The 27,271-nt window shown below is 39.3% G+C and overlaps 1 protein-coding gene across 1 annotated transcript; it reads left to right on the top strand.

The window, feature by feature from the left end:
- Positions 1-228: 228 nt before the first annotated feature.
- On the top strand, positions 229-26,405 carry LOC111874567 (26S proteasome non-ATPase regulatory subunit 1; the record flags this gene model as incomplete). Its single annotated transcript, XM_023870173.2, is given in 11 exon segments — positions 229-372; positions 632-749; positions 942-1,111; positions 1,585-1,787; positions 2,212-2,424; positions 5,301-5,531; positions 5,927-6,153; positions 7,264-7,516; positions 9,959-10,147; positions 24,743-24,958; positions 26,341-26,405. Coding segments are annotated over 11 exon segments (1,904 nt in total), but the record flags the coding sequence as incomplete, so codon positions are not given.
- Positions 26,406-27,271: the final 866 nt, after the last annotated feature.

Below are 27,271 nucleotides of genomic sequence, written 5' to 3'. Positions count from 1 at the left end.
ACCATAGCAGGAATCAATATCACAAGCATTCCTGTTCAGGTTTTCATAACGTTCATAACCGCAACGGTCTGCTTTCCATTCTTCTTCGGCGTTTACCTTTTATTGTCGTCGCGGTCGTCGCCTACCTAATCATTTGTACCTATTGGTTGTATTGAAAGCTGCCGTGAGAAATTCTACAAAGACTACAAACTCGTGCAGTTCGTGCAGCTCATCGCTGCACATCGCTGAAACAGTTGAAAGCAGTCTGCGTCGAACGCTGCTAAGGAGCGGTTAGTGTGGTTGTTATCGTTCGTGTCGGTTTGTTCGCGTGCTCCCTGATTGCGTAAACATTCGAGAAACTTTTCAAATTCAGGATGAATATAACATCCGCAGGTATAGTAACACATAGAAGTTAATAATTTATTTTTTTATTTACGTTGTATTGAATTTCTCGGCATTATTATGCCAACAAAATGAACGCTGTTACATGCAAGTCATTGGACTTGACGTCTGATTTTAGGTTATGTTGTACACGTTCCTTTTGGAGTCTGAGTCACCGCTTTTGTATATGCTGATAGCGTGTGCGTGTTGAAATTTCCGAGGCACATTTTCTGTGGATTCTTATTATTTTATATTTGTGTTATTTTTCTAGCGGGAATAATATCTCTCCTGGAAGAGCCCATGCCAGAGCTGAAAGTGTTTGCACTGAAGAAGCTCAATCTGATTGTTGATGAATTTTGGCCTGAAATTTCAGAAATAATTGAAAAAATGTAAGTTTGTTTTGAAGTTCGGATATGTTCGTAACGTAACCCATGACAGGAAACTACTTGCATTTTTATAGTACTGGTATAGTAATGCTTGTGATGATGTTACTTTAATTGTGTTACCCGTAATTTAAAAATTGTACAATCATTCTGAACTGAAATTTCAAACAATAACACGGTTGTTTGATATGATTGCAGTGAAATTCTTCATGAGGATAAAAATTTCAATCAGCATGAACTGGCAGCTCTTGTGGCCAGTAAGGTGTACTACCATCTTGGATCATTTGAAGATTCTTTGACTTATGCCTTAGGAGCGGGAGACTTGTTTGATGTTAATTCACGGACTGAATATGTAGATACAATTATTGGTAAGCCATCTATTTGGTTTTATATTAAAATCCCAGTAAAGTAGAATCTAAAGGGTTCTGATGATTGTGTATAATAATCAGAATTACTGGGTTTTTGGACTTCATCCATCATCCTGTAGTCTAAAAACCAGAGAACACAACATTTTGGAAACTGGGTCTGTTTCCATCCTTAGCTGAAGGACAGACATCTAATCTGTTGGGTCCTTTAGGAAGATCTAACCTCAGTCACTGGACTGGATCAAGTAGAGTATCTTATATTTTCCTATAAGTCAGCATATTACTAAAAGTACCCAACACATGTAATAAAATACCTGAATGTGGAAAAATTTATATTTTTTTAAATTTTACTAGTTACTTTAAGATCAGAAGTTTTTAATTTTTGAGAGATGATTTGAATTGCTTTGAGACTTAATAGTCTAGGCCTGCATAGTCATGGAAGAAAGTGATTGCATGTTTTTTCTTATTATTTTCAGCTAAGTGCATTGACCATTATTCACAACAAAGGGTTGTTGGACCTGAGAATGCTAATGATGCAAATGAGATTGACCCTCGTTTGGAAGCAATTGTGAACAGAATGTTCCAGCGCTGTCTGGATGACAGTCAGTACAGGCAGGCCCTTGGCTTGGCATTGGAGACAAACAGAATGGATATCTTTGAGAAGGCTATTGTCGAATCTGTGAGTAGTTTTACAGTAATTAATACTTAGTAAATAGTGTGTATGTATCGCATAGTCTGTTATTTTTTAAATGTTATTTTTCTCAGTTCTTCTTATTTAGAGGTCTGATATTTAGACCCTGGGTATTCCCATCTGTCTACACCCATTCTAATAGTCCAGTCAGATTCTTGGCACTATAATAATGTTTTTTTAAGAATATATGAACATTTTATTAATTTTTGTAAGTGGCTGTGAGGATATGGCTGAGCATGGTGACATGTTTCTTGTAATAGGAATAACAGATATGTTTGTGACGCTTTATTTTGGATCTCTTAAGTTTAAAATCAGTTTCAGTCTCTAGCTCACCATATATTCCCATGATCTGTAGTAGTCTTGTTTCTTTGGTGATACAAATTTGATATGAAATTGTGTTCATTTGTTGCAGGATGATGTAAATGGAATGCTTTCATATTCATTCCAAGTTGCTATGAGTCTTATCCAGAACAGGGGCTACCGTAATATAGTACTGCGTTCATTGGTTGGACTGTACCGAAACCTGGCGACACCGGATTATGTCAACATGTGTCAGTGTCTTATCTTCCTTGATGATCCATTGGCTGTAGCTCAGGTTCTGGAGAAACTTAGCAAGGATACAGAGGTAAGAGCAAATGATTGATTGTAAAATCTTGTAGGAATATCGGTGTATGTATTGTGTTGATAATACAAGAATGTACAGTGTTGGAATGCAGTGAAGGTTGCATCTGTAACACATTTTGAAAACCATTTTGGAACTTGCATATTAATAGGTTATCCAAGTAACTTTAAATTTGTCAACCACATTGACATTGCTAACCACAGAAGTTTATGTGTTGAAACAAGACCTGAAACCTAATCTTAGAATTTGCCTCCAACAGCAAGTCCACATGATGAGGTTTTTGGTTCCAGCTTGAAAAAGTTAGAATTCTGAGTTTGTTTTTAAAAATGAATTTCTTCAAACTATCTATGGTTAGTTTCTGGGATTTACTTTTGTACATTTACTACTATAGTTGGTATTGCTAATGCAGTGGACAGCATGGCGGTAAAGTTTGAAGTTACTTGGGTTGCCTGTTAACATGCGGGCATTCCTGTCATTTTGAGTTTACTTTCCTTTCATGAGAGAGCTGTAGGTTTGTGAGATGATCCATGTGTCTCATTTTTCAAAATTTGAAGCAGTTTACCAGTTTTCACATAATTTTTTGGCAGTGTAGGCCACTAATTTGTTACTGTTAGTACAGTGGAGTCGCATTATACACGCATTTAACTTATATGAATTCAACCATATGCTCTCACAAAAAGAAAATATATATACAGATTTAAACAGCACAGGTAATTCTGCATTCCGTGCCACACAGTGAACGTAGGCCCATGTTTACATATAAACTGATTCTGCCTCAGTTCCCACGTGTTCAGGTTTACTGTGTTGCTCTTTCATTCTTCCATCTCTGATTTTTATGTAATTAAAACTAAAATTCCCACTATATGGGATTTTGGGTTGACGCAAAGTTGTTAGAACATAACCCCTGCGTAAGATGCGATTCCGCTTTAATAACAACATGGGAGATGTACATGCTTGTGAGGTGAGATCAGTGAGAGTGCAGTTTAAAATGGTGTCCTGAAATGGCGTATAGTAATAGATATTTAAACAGTTTGCAACTTTTGTTAATGCAACTTTAGTTGTAGAATGTAAACATTGTCACTGTGGCTGTGTGAAAGTGTTTGTTTAACTGTATTTGACAGTGATAACCATTGGAGCTATGAGTATGCAAGCGGCAAAAACATGTGCTCTAGTAAGGCAGTCCTGTGACCACCTGTGCACCAGACCAGTGTGATAATCCTTGCACTAAAATGTATTTTATTGTCTACTTATCAAATTACATTACCAGAATATTAAATGAAGGAAAGATTTATAGGACTGGAAGTGTGAGTAATAGAAAAATAGGTTTTATAGTTCTGTCCCAAATTGTAAGTAAAGAAATTTAAACCTTGTTCCATGCCGTGGATTTTTGCTTTTGAATTGAGGATATTTATTTTTCAGTTAGATAAAATCCTGAAATAAATAAAGTACTGTAGATAAATTTTTCATCATCTTATATTATGGATTATTGAAAAGTGTTATTGTGCAGAATGCATGGCTGCATTTTGTTGTATAAAATCTTTCTAATGATAAAGACTTGTGACGCAATGGCTAGTACTGAATGTGATTATATCCAGTATACTTATGTGGTGATTCTGTGTGAATACATTTTGCACAAGATTAAAAACTGCAATTATTGGAGAAATATAGCAATAGAAGTATNGTCCAAAATAAACCAAAAGAAGTAGTGTATACACCATCATCAGAATCCTTTCAAGTCTATAATGTACAGGATGTTTACAAATATTCACTATGTTCTTGATTCTCACCATGTTTTTTGTTGTGGTTTAATTTATGATAATGTTAGTATCTAGACATTATAGCATCAAATAATATGAAGATTAAAGAATGGGAAAGGATTTGGATGGAAGGTGTCATAGTGTTATCAAGATATGATCATGGCATTTGCTTGGAGGGTCGAGGAAGTGTATGAAAATCGCGGTCACGATGGCTGGTGTTCTGGCTGAAAGTCAAACCAAGCATATCCCGAATACAGGATGTCCCAGGAGGATAGGTCAATATTCTGGAAGGTCATAGTATCCCCCATTCCAAGCAAAAAAGTGTATATGTACATGTATCCTGTTCTGAATGATTTGCGAGATAGAGCTGTTTGTACAGTTCCAGAATTGTTGATAAGAAAGGTATATTATGTATTGTTTCTGCTACCACTATTTATTGTTCAAGCAATNACTTTCCCACGATATCAGAGAAATTCAGGAATGAAAATGACGTTACATACGAGGTTGATGCATTTGTGCATGTCGTACTAAGCAAGGTATAAAAACAGTTGCTTTATGAGGAATTAGTTCGTACCATTGAATATTTGACGCAGTAGACAAGGTGTCGCAGAAACCGATGTTGCTATAACCAAGTTTTACTATATATATACATATTTTTTTTAGTGCTAGTGGGGTGGGACTAAGTCCTTTGTAGTGCGGCCATTTCTGGCCTGTTGTACCAGCCCCAGATGATAGGTGAGGGTGATTGTGGAGCAGTTGGTGGAATGAAGATTGGCAGGGGAAGCCGAAGTACTTGGAGAAAACCTGCCCCAGCGCCACTTTGTCCACCACAAATCCCACTTGACCAGACCTGGGATCGAACCCGGGCCACCACAGTGGGAAGCCAGTGACTAACCGCTTGAGCTGTGGCATGGCCTAGGCACATATATACTTTTTGGCTTAGAATGACCTCCTAGAATACTGACCTTTCTTCCTGACTCACTCTGTATAAGTCTAGAACATTACCACTGCACAAACTAACTTAGTCTTAGTGTTCCTTAATGATGCAGCAATATTTATTATCCTTTTCACATGTAGGCTTTTAGTGTGACCATTCTTAAACACGGTGTTTTGTAATTACAGGATAGTGTTCTAATGGCTTATCAGATTGCTTTTGATCTGTATGAGAGTGCTACACAACAGTTTTTGGGCCGAGTCCTCCAAGCCCTAAGAGCTACGGCCCCCATTCCAGCAGCTACAGATAAGATTGTCAAAGTCCCAGTTGAGGGTGTAACCAAGGAAGACACTTCTGGAGAATCCAGCTCTGAAGCAAATGAAGAGGAGAAGAAACCAGAGAGGAAGTTGGAGAGCCTTGTAAGTTAGACTAACTTTAGTTTTCCTGCTCACTACACTGTCTGTTTGCATGTGCCCAGAAATCTTTATGTTATTGAGTTCCTTGTCATTGGGTCTCTGAAGAAAGCACTGAAGTCTCGGTGATTCCAACTGAATGCTAAAATGCTGTAGGCCATGCATGGTTGGTTATACTAGCAGACTATTAATATGTAGGAGAAATGCTTCTGATGTGCGATGACTCAATGGAGAACTATCCTTGATGCTTGTGATGGATGAAGTAGATTTAGTAAGTGATCTCAGGAAATTTTTTCTTTTGTCAGTAAGAAGACCTTTAAGATGCCACAAAGGGCTGGAAAAATGTTATTGCTACATGACTGCTGTATTGTATTTAGTATTTTGTGTTTCATTTGTTTTAGAATGAAGAAGAGAAATGTCACCAGCAGAGGGTTGAAAAATTGACAAGCATTCTAAGTGGTGAAGTCTCAATAGACCTCCATCTTCAGTTTCTGATACGTAGCAACCATTCAGACATGCTTATCCTGAAGAACACTAAAGATGCCATCAGAGTGTCCATCTGTCACACTGCTACTGTCATTGCAAATGCTTTTATGCATAGTGGAACTACAAGTGATCAGTTCTTGAGGTGGGAGATTGAATAGTACTGCTTTGATTCATGGTCATGTGTGAGACAACATTTTTTTCTTTACCGGTCACTGCAGTGGCCATTTTCCTATTTCTTTCATGCCATTTATGGTGAACTCTTGTACACGGTTAACCCTTTCTTTTCCGTATATATGCCAGAAATTCATTCACTAGTTTAATCCTAACTTCTGGGCATAGTACTGACATTTGCTATGAAAAGGTGAACATTAAAAATACTTTTCAAGAATGAAGTTTTCAGGGATAAACTGTTATTGATTGCTTGGCTCTTGAAAAAGGTTGGTCGTCTGTGTTTACAGAATCGGCGGGTATTTGGAAAACTGTATAATGAACTAATGGGGGAGTAGTATCCTTGAGATGCCAGTGGTTGTATATACACTCAAGAAATTCCCAAATTTATGAAACTTGAAGGTTCATCACCATTTTTGAAAGAGACCACCACTGGGCCCTGTCCCAAGTCATATGTGTCCAGTCCACACCTTCCCAATCTATTTTCTGAGATCCACTTTAATATTATCATTCCCTTTATGTATAGGTGTTTGTAGTGGCCTCATTCATTCAAGTTTTCTACCAAAACTTTGTGTTCATTTCACTCCCATGCATGCATGCATGCCTTACCAGTCAAATCCTACATGATTTTAATATTTTTGAAAACTGTCAATAACAGAAAGTTGACATAGCTTGTTTACATGTCTTGTTCTTGAAGAAAGGTACCAAGTTAACTCTGTAGCCATACCTGTGTAAATGCCACACAATCATCCCAGAGAAAACATTAATGTGGTTAATTATTTCCTAGGTATGAAGAATCATTTCTGAAAGTGTATAAACATCTGAAATATCTGCTGTTATTATGTTGTAGTATGTATTGAGGTTTGTATGTGAGATTTTAATTCATATATGATGCTTTTTGGTGGAACAGACAGTTGACTGGAGTGCCATATTTGGCCTTTGGGTTATAATTGGTTTGCTGAGGTTCTTGTGATAATCATGTCAGTTTTATACTGTGAAAGAATACACTTTCCATATTGTTTAAATGTTCCTTTCTGTTTGTTATAGCTATTTTTTAGTTTTCATTTATTTAAATTTATTCTAGGGATAATTTGGAATGGCTTGCCCGAGCTACAAACTGGGCAAAGTTAACAGCTACAGCATCTCTGGGAGTGATTCATCGTGGCCATGAACACGAAGCCCTGCTTTTAATGCAGAGTTATTTGCCAAAAGAAGTTGGACCAAGCTCTGGGTACTCGGAAGGTGGTGGCCTGTATGCCCTTGGTCTCATTCATGCCAATCATGGAGCTGTCATAACTGATTATCTGCTGGGACAACTGAAAGATGCACAGAATGAGGTGGGCTTTGTTTTCTATATATATTATGCAGAACTTTGAATTTATATGATGGATTCTATATGTTGTATGTGTGGTGGTGTCATGGGCTGTTTTGGTTAACACTTCACGGGTCTTTCCAGTGATATTATAACTTGGTTTAACATGTACGTGGTGCTGTCAGTTAGTTCCCGAAATTTGAATTTTGTGCGCGAATTGTTATGAGTACGTTGAAATACCGCTAGATGTCTCCCCGCACACCCTTTTTGAATCAATGTGGCAAGGGGCGTCGAGTTGAGTGGTTGGGTTTATTGTTGGTGAACGTATTTCTGTTGTTGTGTTTCCGTGAGTATATGGTTTTGCGATGGCTGACCTGAGGGAGCAGCGTGTCTCTATAAAGTTTTGTTTTAACTAGGGAAAACTGCTGCAGAAATGTATCAAATGTTGAAGCAAGCTTTTGGTGACAACAGTTTAGGCCAGGCACAAACTTACCACTGGTATAAGCGTTTCAAAATTGGCTGAACATCGGCTGATGATGACAATCGTTTGGGAAGGCCATCAACTGGCACCACACGAGAAAATGTTGCGAAAGTTAGGGATCTGATTCTAAAAGATCGTAGACTGACCATCCAAGACCTCTGTAACACCTTGGGACTAAGTTATGGTACATGTCAACGAATTTTGTCAGAGGAACTGAACATGAGGATTGCAGCGAAGTTTGTGCCATGACTGCTGCAAAATGAACAAAAGCACCATCACTTGGAAGTCTGCAGGGAACTTCAACAACAGCTTCAAGAGGACCCAAACTTTCTTTCGAAGGTTGTCACTGGTGACGAAAGTTGGGTTTATGGCTACAACCCTGAAAGTAAACAGCACTCTTCGCAATGGAAGAGCCCTTCTTCACCTCGGCGAAAAAAAGCTTGACAAGTCAAGCGCAACATTAAGTCTATGTTGATCTGTTTTTTGATATTGAAGGGATTGTTCATAAGGAGTTCATCCCTCCTGGTCAGAGAGTCAATAAAGAGTTCTGTCACAATGTTCTAAGGTGTTTGAGGGAGGACATGAGGAGAAAACGTCCAGAGAAGTGGTGCAAGAATGACTGGGTACTCCACCATGAGAACGCACGACCACATATGGCTTAAACTGCAGGCATTTTTGGCTAAAAACAAGATGGCAGTTGTTCCCTACCCACCGTACTCGCCAGTTTGTGGCGGAAGCGGCCAGATTTGTGGCAGTCGGGTGACTGGTTTTTCCATCATGACAATGCCCCTGCTCACACAGCCCTGTCTGTACGACAATTCTTGACCAAAAATGGTATGACCCCTGTTCCTCACCCTTCATACTCACCTGACCTTGCCCCGTGCGACTTTTTTTTGTTTCCTCGAATGAAAAGAGACATGAAAGGAAAGTGTTTTGCTGATGTTGCTGAGGTGAAGGAAAAACGACGGAGGAGCTGTCAAGCATCTCAAAAGATGAATTTAGACAATGTTTTGAAAAATGGAATAAAAGACTAGACAAGTGTATTAGTGTAAGTGGAGAGTACTTTGAAGGGGATTGAAGGTTTGTGCTTAAAATTTGAATAAATAAGTTTAAAATAAAATAAGTTCGGTTTCTTTTGGGTACCCCCTCGTATAAAGATAGCTAATACTTTGAATATGTGGCAGATTTAAAATATATGGAAACAACAGCAAGAAATTAAAATTATATTCATGAAGAAATTAATAGTATATAAAATTCAAGGAATGTTTAGTATCATTCAGTTCACTGTCTTTTTCTATGTCCTATCTAAAAATATGTATGTTAAAATACACAAAACTGTAGTTTTACCTCATGTTTTGTACTGGTTTGAGATTTGATCCCTCACCCAAAGAGAAGAACATAGATTTGGACTGTCTGAGAGCATTGTTGAGGAGAATATTTGGACATAACAGAGAGGAAGTATCAGGATGTGGCAGGAAATTTCATACTTACTAATCTGTTCACTTCAAATATCATATCGGTGATAAAATGGAGAAGGTGGATGGGACATGAATTACACATGAGGAAGATGAGAAATGCATACATAATTTTTGTTGGAAGACTTGAAAGGAAGAAACAGTTTTGGAGACCTAGGCATGGATGGGTGAATAATATTGAAATTGGATCTCAAAGAAATAGTATTCAAGGATGTGGATTTGATTTGTCTGCTCAGGATAGGGTCCAGTGGTTGAGTCTTGTTAACATAGTAATGAATCTTTGGATTCCTTAAATGGCAGGGGAGTTTTTTGATTACCCTATCGACTGTTACTTTCTGGAGAATGACTATATTCTGCACATGCATCTGATGTACAAATTTTTGTATGTTGGCCATGTTTTGAGATATATGATGAAATTAAATTTGATTTTTTTTTTCATATTAATTATCACATGTTGCATGCTGTGGTAAATGTGCTTCTGTTACTGAGTGTGATATTTTCATTTCATAAGATGGTGCGTCATGGTGGTTGTCTTGGCCTGGGCCTGGCTGCAATGGGAACAAACAGGCAAGATGTGTATGAGCAGCTCAAATTTAACTTATACCAAGATGATGCAGTGACAGGTGAAGCTGCAGGCATTGCTATGGGCATGGTCATGCTGGGCTCAAAGGCCACCCAAGCTATTGAAGATATGGTGGCGGTAAGTACACTTTTGTACCCTTGATTACAGCACGTGGCTGCAGAAATTATATAGCCTGTAGTTAACAGTAGCATTGCAAGAGAGAGAGAGAGAGGGTGCGATTCTCTCTGAGAAGGCCCGAAACTGATAATGATAAATCACACAGTAATTTATTGATGAAAGCAAAACTTGGCAGGAATTTGTACTGTTGCAACATTTCCCTGGTGCCTGTTTGCCTGGTTCGTGCCATTTGAATTACCGACAGAAATGTAGCACTATTCGCAAATGTTGGCCTGTGTCTTCAGGTAAAGGGAAGTCAATTTCAACACCTTCTGTAACACAAATATCTCCATGTTTACTGAGATAGGTACTCACTAAGTAGCATTTCCATTAACAAATTATTGTATGATTTGTTGTTAGTAATTTGGTTCCTCCTCTGAATGTATCATCCTTTATGTAGTAATGTATAAAATCAGAGCAGAGTCACAATAGATATAATACCTTTTTTCTGTTCAAGTTGGGTAAGAGCAGCATTAACAGTATAATGACAAAGTGAGGCCCTGCAGTTTGGAAAATGTAATTCCCCCTGTATCTGTCTTTGCAGAGGACACTCTCATAGACAGAGAATCACTGTAAAACTCTGGTGTTACATGTGTACCACTCTGTATATTATGATGACACAAGGATGTCACTTAATTCTGATTATTCGATGTGGTATGCTATTAGAAGAAAAGTATAAATATAAGTAATGATTCACTGCACTGATATATCACAATAGCATAAAATTGCTCATATTTGTTTGAGCATATTGAAAAGGTAAATTTGCCCATTATAGGCAATTTGGAGTGACCTTTAAATTGGTAACTAGTGAGAGTTAAAAGTAGTGCAACATTGATAGAATGAGAATTTATAAAATTCGTAATAATGCCTGTTGTAGTGGGTACTTGAAATAATCTGAAAGTGGTTGAAATGCATGATCTTGAAGTTACTCTCCTAGGCGTAAGCAGCCTCCATAGTCTAGAGGTAACGTTCCCACCTCATGACTCGTAGTACGCGGGTTCAAATACCCGGCGGAGGTCGTCGAAGTTTTAAGGGCGGAAAAATTCAGGGAACAAGTCCTCCGGGAGGGACTTTAAGCTGTGGGTCCTGTGTCGTAGCTTTACGGCACGTAAAAGAACCTCATATCTCCAAAGGAGGTCACTGAGCCAAATTAATGGACGTTTCCCGCCCAACAGCAATCTCTAATACCTCTGGTAGATGGGGGAAGCATTATAGATACCTCTCAGCTCGTAGAGCTGGTCTTGCAGGCTGGGCGGGACTGATGGTAAGCACCAGTACCGATAGGATATAGAGACTGGTAGAAATCATAGAGGGAAGCACAATGGACCAATACAGATCTCAGTGCATGGGGAAACCCACCCTCTCCAATAACTAACTATCTAACTAACCAGCTACTCTCCTAGACATTGAATTATGTATATAACAATAGTGCACCAAGGTTTAAAAGAATTATTGCGGGTACTGCAATATCTGTTAATTTTGGAAGTGTTTATCATAGAGATGTGAAAATAATAAAGAATAATTCAACAGTTTTGATGTCTTTAGTAGTATCTGAACTGAAAATTAAATGTTTTCTCTTACTTACGTAATCTCCTGCAACTCACTACTTGATAGCATTTTATAGCTTGTTAAGATTCAGTTGCAGTGCTAGAGACATTAAGGTTGTTGACTGATAAGTTGTGAATCCATTGCAGCAGGAAAGCTATAAATCATAATATCATGGTTCATCACTGCATATGTTTATAATTTGGAATTAGACTGCTTGTGAGACTAGACGTATTTTATTTCCTATTTGTAGCTCCCGTAATGATATTTGGACTGAAGAGAGATGAGGTGATGGGTAAAAGGTAAAGTTGTCCCTGTAACGGGCCGTGGAGGCCCATAGGGATGTGAGATATTGAGGCTCCAAAATTTTCTAGACATTTGACTCACAGATGGCGGTGAGGTTGTTAGCCTTGCTCGCCGGCTGCCCTTTACCCCCCAGGAAGATTCCTGATACTTGGGCAATAGTGCAGCTGGAAGGATTAGGTCAATGTAAAAATCCAGTGACTTCATCAGGAATCGAACCTGTGGCCTTCTGGCTTGTAGCATAGTATACTTAACATAAAGTTTCTGTTTCATTTTCCTCTGAAACTGTAGTTCTTCATGTGAAGTGTCTCTTATTTTTATCCAGTTTTAACTAAAACTGGGATGTGTCAAGAAATTGTAGCGAAACAGTCTAATATTAACTTTGATGAAAACTCATTTAATGGTTTTCGAATTATATTATGCTTACAGAATGACCAACAGAGCAGTTTTAATAGACACTGTGTAGGGTTGTGAACAAGTCTGAAAATATTGTGTCCGTTACTTTTTTTTGTCTTTGTAAGGGTCCATGTTTGGCATTAATTGTTATTACAGCTATCCCTCATTATGCATGATCTCACTTTACTTAATTTCATAACTGTGATAAATATTATTATGCACATTATGCACTTGACACTCTGCGATATGCATGAACAGTCACACATGGTCAATTGTCTCAGAATCTCTGCCGTTGTACACTGTGTATATCTCAAATAACGTTCTGTCTTTTTAATTTTTTGAAACCATAAACTTAACTTTTAACCACAAACATAGAAACAGTGACAAAAGCTGTACCAGTGGCAAGAAACAAAGGAAATCTGTTACCCTTGAGCAAACATTAGATGTGATTAATGTATCACATTGAGGTATGAATGTAATACACATGTGGTTGACATAGCCATTGCTTTGGTAATCTCTGAATGGCTTTCAGAACCATGAGGAAACAAGCTGTGAAAATTCAGCAAGAAGATGGCTAAATTAGGTAACCAATTATGGAGAAATTGGAAAGGTTGCTTGCACATGGGATTGGGCATCAGCACCAATGTGCCTTTTCTCTAGCCGCTTTGATCACTCAAGCTAAAGTGAAACTTTTGAGAACCTGAATGCTGTTTACCCACATCTAAAAGTGCAGTATTTTGCTGCCATTGCTGGGTGTATGAATGTTTTAAAGGCTGCCATGGATTCCACAACCTTAAGCTAAAAGGCATAGATGCAGTAGCTGATTTAGTTGCTGCTGAGATATTCCCAGCGCTCTTTCAAGTGACAGTTGGAAGGTGTTGATGTTTGTCCATGCAGATTTTCTGTCTGAATGAGATTGGGTTGTTCTGGAAGCAATTACTGAGCATAACGGTTGTCTCATTGCAAGAGAATATGGCCCCAGGATTCAGACCTTCCATGGATCATTGCACACTGCTGTTAGTTGGAAACACATCTGAAGATTATGAAGCCAAATCTCTGGAGATATATCATTTAGAAAACTCTCAAGTACCGAAGTTGGTTTTGGCTGTTGTATGGCAGTCTACTAAAAAAGCCTGGATTACAGCAAGCTTATTTGAATCTTGTAAGATTTGAAGTTTTCATGGCAGTGACTATGAAGAAAACAGTCTTGTGGGATGTGCCGTGTGGATATTGTGTTAACCGATGTTTCAGAGGAACATATCACCTCCATCTTCAGGGTAGAGGAAAAAGAAGAAATCCACGAGTGAACCAGCATGAGCAGGTGCTAATAGACTGTTCCTCCAAAACATCGGTTAACACAATATCTACATAGAGCCACATCCCAGAAGACTGCTTACTTCTTATTTGAATCTTATTTTCCTAGTCAACTCCCCATTTAAGTGAATGGCTAGTGGGAGAATGAACATAACTTAATAAATTATTTTTATTCTGGATAATGCTCCTGGGCACCCCTACACATTTCTGATATTGATGAGAACATTAATGTAATACTTCTGCCTCCAAAAACCACATCCCTTATCCAACCAATGGATTAGGGTGTTTTTGTCACTTTTAAGAGTTAATGTCTTGGGAAGACATTCTTCCAGGTAGTTAAGGACACAACTGGTGGTGAACACCATCTTTCTGTGAAAGATTTCTGGAGGAATTTTAACATTAAAAAGGCGATTGGCATGATTGGAAATGCATGTGCAGACATGTCACAGTCCTGTGTGAACAGAGTTTGGTGAAATATTTGGCCTGCGCTGACTTCTGTGGCAATGATCCTGGAGAGGAGATTGGCAGTTCAGTGCATGCCATTTTGACATGGCTAATACTCTTGGATTTGAGGGTGCATATGAGGCCAGTGTGGAGGAATGGTGTTAGCCCCACCCCCAAGGAGCTCAGCAGTGAAAATCTGTAGCTGGAGAAAGAACTGAATGATGAAGATGATGAATCCTGTAGAACACCTCTCAGTGAAGCAACTACCTGACATTTGTAAGCACATCAACATGATAATGATGCTAGCAGGGAGAGAACTGCCAAAGTTACGAGAGCAACTGAGAGTGCTGTTGCTTGTTGCAAAGAGCTCTGTAGCAACAGTCCAGAAGCTGCACGGTAGCATTCCCTCCATCACTTCTTCAAGAGAGCTGAAATTTGTCAGTTCACTGACGCTGCAAGCAAGCTGGTCCACACTTACCATCATCCTCTTGAGTCATCTGGTTAAATTATGTATGTTTGCTGTGAAGTGAATAATGTTAATCTTTTTTTTTATTATGTTTTGAGTCATATTTTTCTGTTTGGAATGTATTCATATTATAACTGTGTTAAAATTAATCCACTTTGTGTGGCAATTTCTAGGAAAACATTGAGGGATAGCTGTGTGTAAATGAGTAGTGTCAGGGTGAACTTTATGAAATAGCTTAGGGGAATGACCAGTCGCCAGCTTTTGTGAACACAGAGTTAAGTCTTAAGTTACCATAAAGGTAGAGAACATCTTGAACAGCTGAGTTACTGATGGAAGACTCTGTAGTGAGTAGTTAGGCACTGTAATTAGGCAAAATCAAAGAAACTTATAATCTAGGAATATCCGTAGCAACGAGTGTTCATTGCGTAACAACACATGGTAAACATCCCTCCCCACTAGGATATGACATCACGCAACATTAGGGCGTCTATTGCTAGGCAATGCGTAGGTAGACACCTGATGATAATACCCGATATCTGGTGCCGAGCAGTAATGTGTTCTCTATGTTGTCCGAGCCGAGCCTATATAAGGAGCAGCAAACCCTATTCAGCAGTATTGAGTTATGAGAGAGTTCTTTTTATTTCTAGTGGGGTGGGACTAAGTCCCCTGTACTACGGCCACTTCTGGCCTATTGTACTAGCCCTAGATGATAGGTGAGGGTGATTGTGGAGCAATTGGCGGAATGCAGATTGACAGGGGAAACCGAAGTACTCGGAGAAAACCTACCCCAGCGCCACTTTGTCCACCACAAATCCCACTTGACCAGACCCAGGATCGAGCCCGGGCCGCTGCGGTGGGAAGCCAGCGACTAACCGCTTGAGCCTTACGAGAGAGTTACTAGTATGGAGCAAACAGTATTCAGTATAAGTTGGAGTCTTAGTGTAGCCACCATCGGAGACAGTTAAATGGATTTGCCGAGATATAGTGGAACAGTAATTGTGATACTGAACAGGATAATAATTGTAATTGTGACTGCAAGTGTGATTGTAGAATAAATATTCGCTACATCCTTGACATACGTGAGATTATTTGTCGCGTGACATACCCAACACGTGACAATTTTATGAGCATTAAATATTCATCTTACAAACAATAATTCAGGAGAGAAACTTAGAAATTACATGCAGTAGCTAATTGTTAAATATTTCATTAAACAAAGTAAAGTTGTTCCTATGCTTAATTAATTAGGCACCGCACCATAAAGACGTATGGTGAAGTGAAGGTATACTGCCACCATTGTTGACCTTGACACTAGATGGAGATGAGTTGTTGGCAGGATCCATGGCTATATGTGCCTGTGTAGAAAACAAACTAGAAAACCTTCTGTATAATATAGCATAAAATCAGTTAAAAATAGTCATGGAGAGCAGAGGATAGACCAGATTTTGCTGACATTGAGAAGAAAATGATTGTGTTGGTACGGTCACGTCCATTGAATGACAGTTGGAAGGTACCAAAAATAGTAATGAAGTGGGTGCTTTTTGAAAAAAGGAGAACAGGAAGACCATGAAGAAGTTGGCATGAAGGCATAGAGAAGCAGTGAGGATGGACAGTGAACAAATAATAATAATGAGGATGTTTGGACATCCGAAAACGGTGTGTGTATTGTGGCAAAGCTCAAAGCCAGAACTGTGATGCCAGCAGCGAGCCGTTGCTAGGGAACAGCTCTGCAAACACGCCCTTTGGTAGTCAGTGGCTCAGTAGCCTTCGTGTGATGACCTCAACAGACATGCACATAACGATAGAAGGGCTGTTGAGAGCAGTCATTGCCGAGGCCATATAACTAGGATCAGCTGTCTTCCCCATAACCATGCTATATCTGCGATACGTACATTTGACAAAGGCGAAGCCTATTCGTAAGAGGCACACCCATTCTCTTGTCAGAGAAGATGTTAGTAAGGTCTGTGACCGCAAGGGTTTAGTTGCAAAAAAGAACCCTGGTCGTGAGTCTCAAGGGGCTTTGCGCCAAGACGAACCGATTGGCGGTAAACTGCCAGTCTTAAAGTAACACCAACTCGACTACGACAGAGTCGAGAGAGAGTCTGTTGCTGTGAGAAGCCGGTAGCTGAGACCGGGGACAGTTCGGGAACTCAGAGGAAGGGAAGGTGCGCCGTTGGAAGATGTTACAAAGCAACGCAAGGAAGACCGGGACTGAGAACACTAGTCTGTGTGTGACAGTGATTTGTAAAGAGTAGTCACGAGTTGTTCGATAAATCCGATTACCAATCCATACTCCGTTTATAGTCACCTAAACGCGTGACAGCTTGTGTCAGAAGTGGAATTGGATTCAGATTGCGTTGTGTAGTTACAGCGTCATACCACAGAAGTGGAACAAATGATAGAGCAGGAAATAAGAACGAACCAAACCAAGATAGAGGCCAATGATGAGACGGTTGAAGTCCTTCGAGAAAGAACTGTGGATCACCACAAAGGGGTGAATACCGGCCACGAGGAAACGAAAACCATGTTGGAGGCCGGTCTTGAAAAGACGGAAGCAAATCCAGAAGAAATAAAGTCCGTAGCGGAGAATCAGGAAGTCCCGAATGAAGAGGCCGCAGTGAACAGTATTGGAATACGATAAGACCTATATGGGGACCGGCATCTAGCCGTAGGGCGCCGCCGACCGCCTAAGAAATGGACTCAGGACGATGGTCGGTCCCGGAAGAAGTTTGTCGCCGCCCTCAGCCGGTTGACCCGGCGAGCCGTTCCTGCACAGCGTAAAGTCCGTAGTCATAAAGGACCGACGGTCGAGAAGAGATAACGGCAAGGGGAAGAATGTAACAACGGCATATGGAGCCGAGGCCTGAAAGAGCAGCTACGTCTAGGAAGCAAGAGGGCTTTCAACAAGGCCGTCAGGCAGACTCTCGGACTGGAAGTCGCGAAGCGAGTAATCAGTTCTTCTGTTATGCTGCCGAAAATGAGTGACTGGACGTTGTAGAGGAGCCGGCCACTGCGCAAGTGAAAGAAGAGACTACACACAGCTTAGAGCAGGAGATGCACGAGCACCGGCCACTGTCATAAATTTTGCCCTCAACTACCGCGCAAGAAGAAATGATGGTATTCTTGAAGGCTACTCACGATGAACAGTCTTAAGGAGGGAGCAATGTGGCATGTACGCTGAAAACCAGAATTGTGAAGTCAGCATAGCCGTTGCTAGGGAACGGCTCTGCAAACGCCCGTTGCTAGGCAATGTCTCACTAGCCGTCACGTGATGCACGCAACAATAAAAGAGCTGTTGGAAACGGTGCTTTATGTGCAGACCATGCCGAGGCTATATAACGGGGGCCACCTTTAATTACAAGATAGTCTGCAGGCATGCAGTCAGTCGAAAGTTGTGGCTGGTTTCAGAGACAGGGAATAGTTCAGGAACCCAGAAGAAGGGGAAGAGCTGCACTGGAAGACCGTGACTGAGAACAGTGGTCTGTGTGTGATATTGATTTGTAAAGTGTAGTCATGAGTTCAAGATTTCTGTAAATCCGATTATCAATCCAAACACATGACAGTATATTTGTTATGAAGAGTGTAATTCATTACACATGTTAGTTTTTAAATGTCTATAAAGAAGTCATGTCAGATATATGTTCTATTCACTCTTCACAATTGATTGATGATAGTTATAGTTGAATGTCTGATTAGCTGTTTACATTTGTGAATGTTTTTTCTTTCTTTTTTTAAATTCGTTTAGTGGGGGGTGGAGTCCAATTGGGTCTGCTCAGCATGGCGGCCACTGATTGGCCTAATGTAGCCTGCCCCGGGTGATTATGATGATGGAGAATTTGGTGGAATGAAGATTGGCAGGGGAATCCGAAGTACCTGGAGGAAACCCGCCCCAGCGCCACTTTGTCCACCACAAATTCCATTTGATCAGACCCGGGATCGAACCCGAGCCGCCGCGGTAGAAAGCCCATGACTAACCGCTTGAGCTATTGCGCCGCCTTTTACGTATGTTAATGTACACTAGAATAATCCTTGTCCACAGCTCATAAATCCTCTTTATCTCTTGAACTACACTGAACAATTTTCAAATTGAGAATAATGATTTCTAAAAGAAATGAAGTGTATATATATGGATGAATTAAAGGTTGTTGGGAAAATAGGTATTGGGATGAATGAATTTTGCACAGCGGAGAAACTATTCCTGACATTAAAATAAAAATTGATTCCATGCTTTTGGGTCACGGGACGGTATATTGTTATTTTCTTAAAGATTCCACCTGTGCTATTTCATTTAGGGAGATGTTTTCCATAGAGCAGTGAAATTTAATAAAAATCGTTAGTCGTTTTCAAGAAAGTCACAGTTTCATGTTCGGACGCTCCTATAAGGTCCCCTGTTTTTTGATCCAGAATGTTCATATCCACCAGGCATCAACCTGTGGTCGACAAACTGATGAATACTGATTACGAATGAATCCATCTGACCTTTCAGACACTAGTGAGGAGCACGTATATGTGGCGTACAGACATAGACAGCATTCTGAAACCACCGGGAATGGAGAACTATTCAAGGCTGCTGTGTAATTCTGAGAGAATCTTGAGTATTTTTTGATGATCACCATAATTTCTCATGTTGATCACAGTGGCTGTGCGGTCTAAAGCATGAACCGTCTTGGCCGCTGAAACACTGGGGTCATGGGTTCGAATCCCACGTGAGGCGTGGATGCCTGCTTGCGTTTATTCTGTGTTTGTGTTGTTCTGTTTGTAGGTAGTGGCCTTGTGACAGTCTGATCCCCCATCTAAGGAGTCATATCAACTATGTATAAATTTAGAAACTGGAAAGCTGTCAAGGTCCACAAGGGCCATAGAGCCATAGATAGATACTTTCTCATACTGCATATATGAGAAAGTAAGAGAAGCTCAAGTTTGCTGTCAGATTTTCACCAAATTTCCTTCCATACAGACTAGAGTGGTTTTGCTATATTGTATTTGTTAGTTGGTCCCTGACATCTAGTAAAGTGAGACTGCTCTTGTTCTGTACTGGAAATGAGGCTGTGAACAACAGTGGAGAATTGCTTCATGTTAAATGAGTTGAGCTAACTGTGTGCGTGTGAGTGAGATGGTTTGGTTGGTTGCAGGAGGGTAGAAAGTGGTAAAAGGGGTTGGTAGACTGTCAGGATGAGGTGCTAGAAAAGTTACCAGAGAGGAGAATGGCTGTGCGGTGCTTGTGATTAATAGGGTACATTGATTGGACAGCTGAGCAGTTCATCTGTCAGCTTCACTGTAGTGTGTCTTCTTTTTCCTGTCCCACTCTGTCTCTCAATCTATCCATTTCTCTTGTACCTCTGCCCTACATACTGGTCCAACTGAAGTGACCAGAAACTTCTGTGACCTTCTCAGTCTTGATAAGTTAGGTATTTAACCAATATTGGCTTTGTTCATTGGAATCAATACAAGTTCCGTAAATTTTACGGGAATTGTTAGTAACAGTTTAATTGATGTTGCGATTCAGTGGCAAACTTTCGTGACCAGGTAGATTGCCTTCATAACAAATGATTTTTTGAGCATCTGAATAATGGATTAATCATACAGTTTACAGTAGAATTAAAATTTGATGCCCATAATTAGTTTTGCCTTCATTAGTATCAAGGAATTTTGAAAATTGTTTTGGAAAATATTTGGATCTAGTCCATATCAACAGCTAGGCAGAATGATTAAAAATAATGTAGTGAGAAATTTCATGGTTGTTGTACATTTTTACTTAGAATAATACAGTGATTTTAAAGTATGGGGCCTGCCTCCTTGTGTAATTGTTACTTGTTAGTTGAGGGTGGTTATACAGCATGTCTGGGAAAGTTATGCAGTGAATCTGAATTAATTAAAATTCTTAAAACATCATAACATCATAAAATATTGATAAGTATTACATTATAAAAATCTAAGATGTGTTGATTTTAAAAATGAAAAATTGACAATGCTGTCATAAGAATGGGGTTATAGTGAAACTTTTGCCAAGGTAGAAGGGGTCAGTTTGTATGGAGATGGTAAACCACTGATGTAAGGTGACTAAATCTAGGGAGTTAAAAATACTAGGCAGATAGCATGGGGGGAAGGGGAATGAGAAATACATTCAGAATTTTGATAGGGAATCGTAAGAAAAGACAGTGTTAGTCATCATGATGTAGCTAATAGAATGAAATTAGGAGTTCAGATTGTTATGTAACTACACTGTCAGTATTAAGGCTATATAAGATCGATGGTGGGATGATTAAGAAATGTGGAGCTTTTGGTGGACTTGGAATAGACGGGGGAACTGAAGTATTTGGAGAAAACTTGCCCCATTTTTATTTTGTTCACCACAAATCCCATGTGATCAGTATTCCCATTTTAGCTGTACCTAGTGTAATAAAGGCTAGAATTTGTTTCCCCCCCACAATGTTAGTGCCTTTAAACAGACAAATAGACAAATATTTAATACAGTATTTGTAAATTATGTTTGTAACCAGTCACAGTATCAGTTTTCACATGAATCAATTCTTGTAATTACACCCTGCTCAAAAAACAGACAAGACACTATTCTTAACAAAACCTGCATATTTTTCAATATATATATATATCACTATATAAAATTGTGTACACCCTTAATGTAATCCCCCCACAACCTCCAATAGGTTTTTCAATTTGTCATGTTGGAGTTATTGGTATTCTAAGTTCAAGAAGTGTATAGATACTGTGTAAGATTTGAGGCTTTCACGGTGGTGACCATGAAGAAAGCAGTCTTCTGGGATTTGGCACCGTGTATATGTGGTGTTAACCGACGTTTCGGAGGAACGTATCGCCTCCATCTTCAGGGTAGAAGAAAAAATATAAGAAATCTGCAAGCTAAGAGACCGTGAGAACCAGTAACACAGTCTGCTTTTGCCAGTTCTCACGGTCTCTTAGCTTGCAGATTTCTTATATATTTTTTCTTCTACCCTGAAGATGGAGGCGATACGTTCCTGCGAAACGTCGGTTAACAGCACATATACACGGTGCCAAATCCCAGAAGACTGCTTTCTGTATAGATACTGTTTTCTCCATTGACATAGTCTTACCACTTGAATTTTTAAGGGAACACAGCATTACATATAAAGCTATAGTGTTTTATTTTTTAAACCTGTGAAGCATGAAACTCATCAAAATAATTATTAAAGGTTTGATTCTTACATTACAGAATAGAGTATCTCCATTACAAAGAGCTGTTTACTCAGAGGAGGCAAAATTCATAAATAATATCTGTAGGCAACATTTAGAGGTTTTTTTTTTTTAAGTGGGTGGGTATAGGAACCACTCTGATTTAAAAGGATATATTGACTTAAGAAAAGATCAGACTGTTCCATTAAAAATTAAACTGACTTCATGTCATCCTTTCAAGTTACTAATATAAAATTTAGAAATGCTTGTATGAGTATACTGAATCTACATTAAACTTTATGTTGGAAAGGAACATGTTTCACCTCCAGATGTGTTACCTTCCATTACATTTGTCAGGTTTCAGTTTGCTCATGTCAGGTTTATTTCTGTATTGTGGGATTCTAAGGGTCCATTGTCTTGTCTGTTTCTTTGAATTGACTTTTCCTGACAGCTCACTCACGGAATTGGCATCTTGTGAGCAGGGAGGGAACAAGAGGAGGCTGGAGATGGAGTAGGAATGCGTGTGCGTGTGTGAAGCTCTTTATAGGATTGCACTGGCAGCAGCAAGCCAGGCTCCTTTTGACATCGATGGAAATGATAATATTAATAACAGTAAAAAATATGATTGAAATACAGATATATTTAATAACAACAGTAATAACATGTAGGATTTTAGGTTCTTACAGCAATGGTTATGAAGAGTTCTGTCCTCTGGGAAATAATGCCTTGTAGTCCATTAAAAATTAACTGCTATTTCGGAGGAAAGTGTCGCCTCCATCTTCAGGGCTGAAGAATAAACCATGCAACAATACCAGGTTTGCAACCAGCTTCATATAGTTTCTTTCTTGGCTTATTCACCCTGAAAATTGCGGCAACATATTCCCTGACTTTCAGCTGACTACTACGTAGTGTTACATCCCAGAAGATAGAACTCTTCAACAGTGGTAACAGATTAACAACAGTAAGAACAATATATACTCATCTGAATAGTGCAGTATTAATATTAAGATGAAAACACTTAATTGCATACTGAATTTCTGACGTCATTAGCTGTGTAAGGTGTTTCACATTTCATGTGAATGCTTTGTCTCTCAATATGTAGATAGAAATTTCTTTTGAGTTGTTGTGAGAATAGAAATGGATTTAACGTCATGTTTTGGAGCCTAATATCAGTGACCTGCATAGTTTTATTAGCACTAAAATGTTGCAGCTATATATTAATGTAACTACCTGAGTTTTTGTTTACACTTTATCCCCCCTGTTTGGCTGCTTGTGGCACATTTATGTCTGCTGATCTCTTACAGGCCCCTCCCTTTCTTACATCTTCCCACCCACCTATGATGCAAACATAACATTTACATTGGTTCATTGATGAGGTTTGTGCATGATAAATAACCATCATCATGTTACAGAACATTTGCACACTAATTTAAATCAGGCACTAACACGACATAAAGACAGTTAACAGATCCCAGAATAATGTGGCACAGTTCAGATATTTATGAATGACAGTAACAGATCAAAATTTTATTCAGGTGGAAATTAAGAGAAGATCGAATTCGATAATCCTTGCCGCCATTCAGTCAAGAACCTTTTGGCATCTCGTCTGCTGTCTAAAAACATAAAAATTAGAACATACAAAACCATAATTTTGCCCGTGATTCTGTATGGGTGTGAAACTTGGTCTCTGACATTAAAGGAGGAATATAGACTGAGGGTGTTTGAGAACAAGGTGTTGAGGAGAATATTTGGACTGAAGAGAGATGAAGTGATGGGAGGTATAATCAGTGTAAGTAGGATCACCAAGTCAAGGAGGATGAGATAGGTAGGACATGTAGGACGAATAGGGCGAAGCAAAATGCATGTAGGACATTGGTGGGAAAGCCAGAAGGAAAGAGACCACTAGGAAGACTAAGATATAGGTGGGTGGATAATATTAAAATGGATCTTAGAGAAATAGGTTGGGGTGGTATGGACTGGATTGATCTGGCTCAGGATAGGGACCAGTGGAGGGCTCTTGTGAACATGGTAATGAAATTTTGGATTCCATAAGATGTTGGAAGGTTCTTGAATAGCTGCATAACTGGCAGCTTCTCAAGAAGGGCTCAGGTCCATGATGTTAGTTAATTAGTTGCTAACATGTTAGAGTATTCAGACTTTTTGGCAAATTTCGTTATGTATGTCAGCTATGATGTCCTCTTCCATTAGAAATTTTAAACTGTAACACCCATTAAGATCAGTAAGAAAATGTTATTGACTGCCTCTGTGCTCTAGTGGTCAGAGTTCCTCACTACAGATCAGAGGTCCCGGTTTCAATTCCCGGCGCTACCAGATTTTCTCAGAAGTAATGGGTGTGGAACGGGGTCCACTCAGCCTCGTGAGAATAATTGAGGAGCTATCTCAAGGAAATAGCGGCCCCAGTCTAGAAAACCGAGATTAATGGCTGTGGAGATCTGTTGCGCTGACCATGTGACTCCCTCTGTCCACAAAATTTGGTACTAACTTCGCCGATGAGTGGCGGTTGCTCGGTCGGTATAGTTTGCTTGCACACTACGGGCCACAGATTTTGTTTTTTTGTTAGAAAATGTGATTGTATCAGACTGCATCAGGGTAAATGGTAATTGTGATTTGAATTAATTTTCTGGGGCATTCAGAATCCTGATGTCAGTCAGACCCTGATAATGAGGACAAAGATGGTCCCTGAAATACTGATTATTTTTAACAACCCTAAAAGATTTATTATGAACGGCAGTGTTTAAAATTAGTATGTATATATGCATTTATGAACAGCTAGGTGCAGTTGTGTTTTTTCAATGGTGGACAAGCTTTATGTCTCTACATGGACATGTAATGCATTTTCTTTGTGTTGTGCTAGTCATCATTTAGGAATTGTTCATTGTGTTTATATGTCTTTGTTGCAGTATGCTCAAGAGACTCAGCATGAGAAAATTTTACGAGGTCTGGCAGTAGGCATTGCACTGACTATGTATGGTCGTCTTGAAGAGGCTGACCCTCTCATCACTAGTCTCTGCCAAGATAAGGATCCCATCCTACGTCGCTCCGGCATGTATACACTTGCCGTGGCTTACTGTGGCACTGGGAACAACCAGGCAATCCGCAAACTGCTCCATGTTGCCGTAAGTGTTTCCAATCTTGTTGTTCTGTTCTGACACTTTGTATGGTACAAAGTTAATTTGTAACAGGGAAGTTTATTTTTGTGTTTTATTTTATTATGCTGTCAGTATTTCAGACTGCATAGCGTCAAATTGTATGACGACTGGTGCATAATGAATTGTACAGTGTTTGAAACAAGGGTCATGACCTAATTGAGGTACTGTTCCAGCATTTTTCTGAAGACCATGAAAGAAACGTGGAAGACCTCAGTCTCAGTCCAGACCTTTCAGTTCTGTTCTCTGAGCATGCGGCTACAGCTGCAGTAGCTCGTATCTGATTGACATATCTGCTTGACATCTGCCTGTGCCTCGAATTTGCGAGAGTGAGTACACTCCTCTTGGCATGGTCATCGTGAAAGGGCATCAGCATTGTGTTTTTGGCCTTGATGGTGCTTGGAATTGAAGTTCTATTATAGTAGGTGCTGAATCCAGCAGGCAGTTCGTCCTTCAAGGTTCTTAAATCTTATGAACTATGCTAGTGCGGAGTGGTCAGTGCGCAGGTGGAGCTCTTGTCTGTAGAGGTACATACAGAAATATTTTAGTGTCCTCACAGTGAAACTTTTTGTGATGCCCATCTGACATGAGTCAGTTCATGGTATGACAGGCTGCCCTTGCAAATACATGTGTCCTGTGGAATTGATGCTGGTGTTTTGCTACTCAGTATCATTCTTAAAATGATCATGAACCAATCCTTTGAAATGTACTTGTGTTTGGTTTCCAGTCTGGTCCCTCAAAACATCACTTTATTGTAATATTCCAGCTTATGCATCAAATAAGTGTATCTGATGATTGTCAAACAGAGTTTTGGAAAAGAAAGTCTTGAAGAAAGCAGTTTTATGGGATGTGGCGCCATGTAGATATTGTGTTAACCAACGTTTCGGAGGAACGTATTGTCCCGATCTTCAGGGTAGAAGAAAAAAGAAGAAAATCCGTGAGAGAGGAACCAGCATGAGAAAGTGCTAACAGTGCCACATCCCAGAAGACTGCTTTCATCATAGTCACTGCCGTGAAAACATCAAATCTTGCACACAATATCTTGTTTGAATTTGAAGAATTCTTATCTTCTGGGATATAATGCCACGTAGTCCAATCAAAGGAAGCCAGTATTTTGGGGAAACTTATCACCTCCATCTTCAGGGTTGAAGAGTGAGCAAACTCTTTGACCCAGAAGATAGAACTCTTGAGGATATCTTAGTATCAGCAAGTGTTTAGTGGTAATATTGGGTGTGATTAATATAATCACGCAGACACAAACATCACATTATTGCTGCTTAAAAATTATGTCTGCACTGCTGCTATTGAAACTAAAACAGAACAGGATGCTGCAATACAGAATTATTTTTTAGGTGTCGGATGTTAATGATGATGTAAGGCGTGCAGCTGTCACTGGTTTGGGCTTTCTTCTGTTCAGGTAGGGATGTCGCCATTCATTTTGTTTTGGTCACCTGCTCTTTGTACATTGTATCTTGAATTTCCATCTGATGAGGTATAATACAAAGAAATGTAATTAAAATATTAAGACCATAAGTTTTTTAAAATTTTGTTTGGAAGTTCACATCAGTTTTCATCTTCATCACTACGGGTGTGAAAACAAACAGTACAAGCATATCTGTCACAGTGTTAAGAATGGGAGTAGAGCCAGAAGCATAATTATGGCACAAAGACATTGACAGTTAGTAAATTACAGTAAAGAATTTGGTAACAAAAGCCATCATGTGTTTTAAACAAGTATTATTGGTATTAAATACATAATTTTGGAATTCAAAGTACAATTTTCAAATTGCCGTAGATTGTTTTTGTTTTGCTTTATGTATGAACCTCATAGTTATTAATTTCTGTATGTTGGCTGTATTTATGTACAGTTAAAGTTAAGTATATCAAAGTGTATTGTCTGTAATGGTACAGAATTATTATCCTTTCAGTAATTTTGTCATTGCTTAGACATACATTTAATGCCGGCTGCAAAGGGAATGACTGGGTGTGTGTAGTGCTGTGTAGTGGCTACCACGCCTTTGTGTTCTTCAGTTGTCAGCTCAGATCGTGGTTTCAGTGTGCAGTATTCTATCTGATATATTACATGATTTTCCTCAGTTCATTAAAATGAAATGCCATGAATGCTTTTGTCATAATTTTGGAACTTCTGGAAACTTCTTATAACCTCATTGTTTGATATAGTGCCATCATTTGCCATGAGATAAAAGAATGCATGGACTTTATATTATTGTTTTGGACACAGAAAATACTGGATCAGGATCATCTTTGACTTGTTGATGGCCA

Source organism: Cryptotermes secundus, unplaced genomic scaffold (genome assembly GCF_002891405.2).
Source record: "Cryptotermes secundus unplaced genomic scaffold, Csec_1.0 scaffold1009, whole genome shotgun sequence".
NCBI lineage: Eukaryota > Metazoa > Arthropoda > Insecta > Blattodea > Kalotermitidae > Cryptotermes > Cryptotermes secundus.
This window is presented reverse-complemented; position numbering and strand designations above follow the sequence as displayed.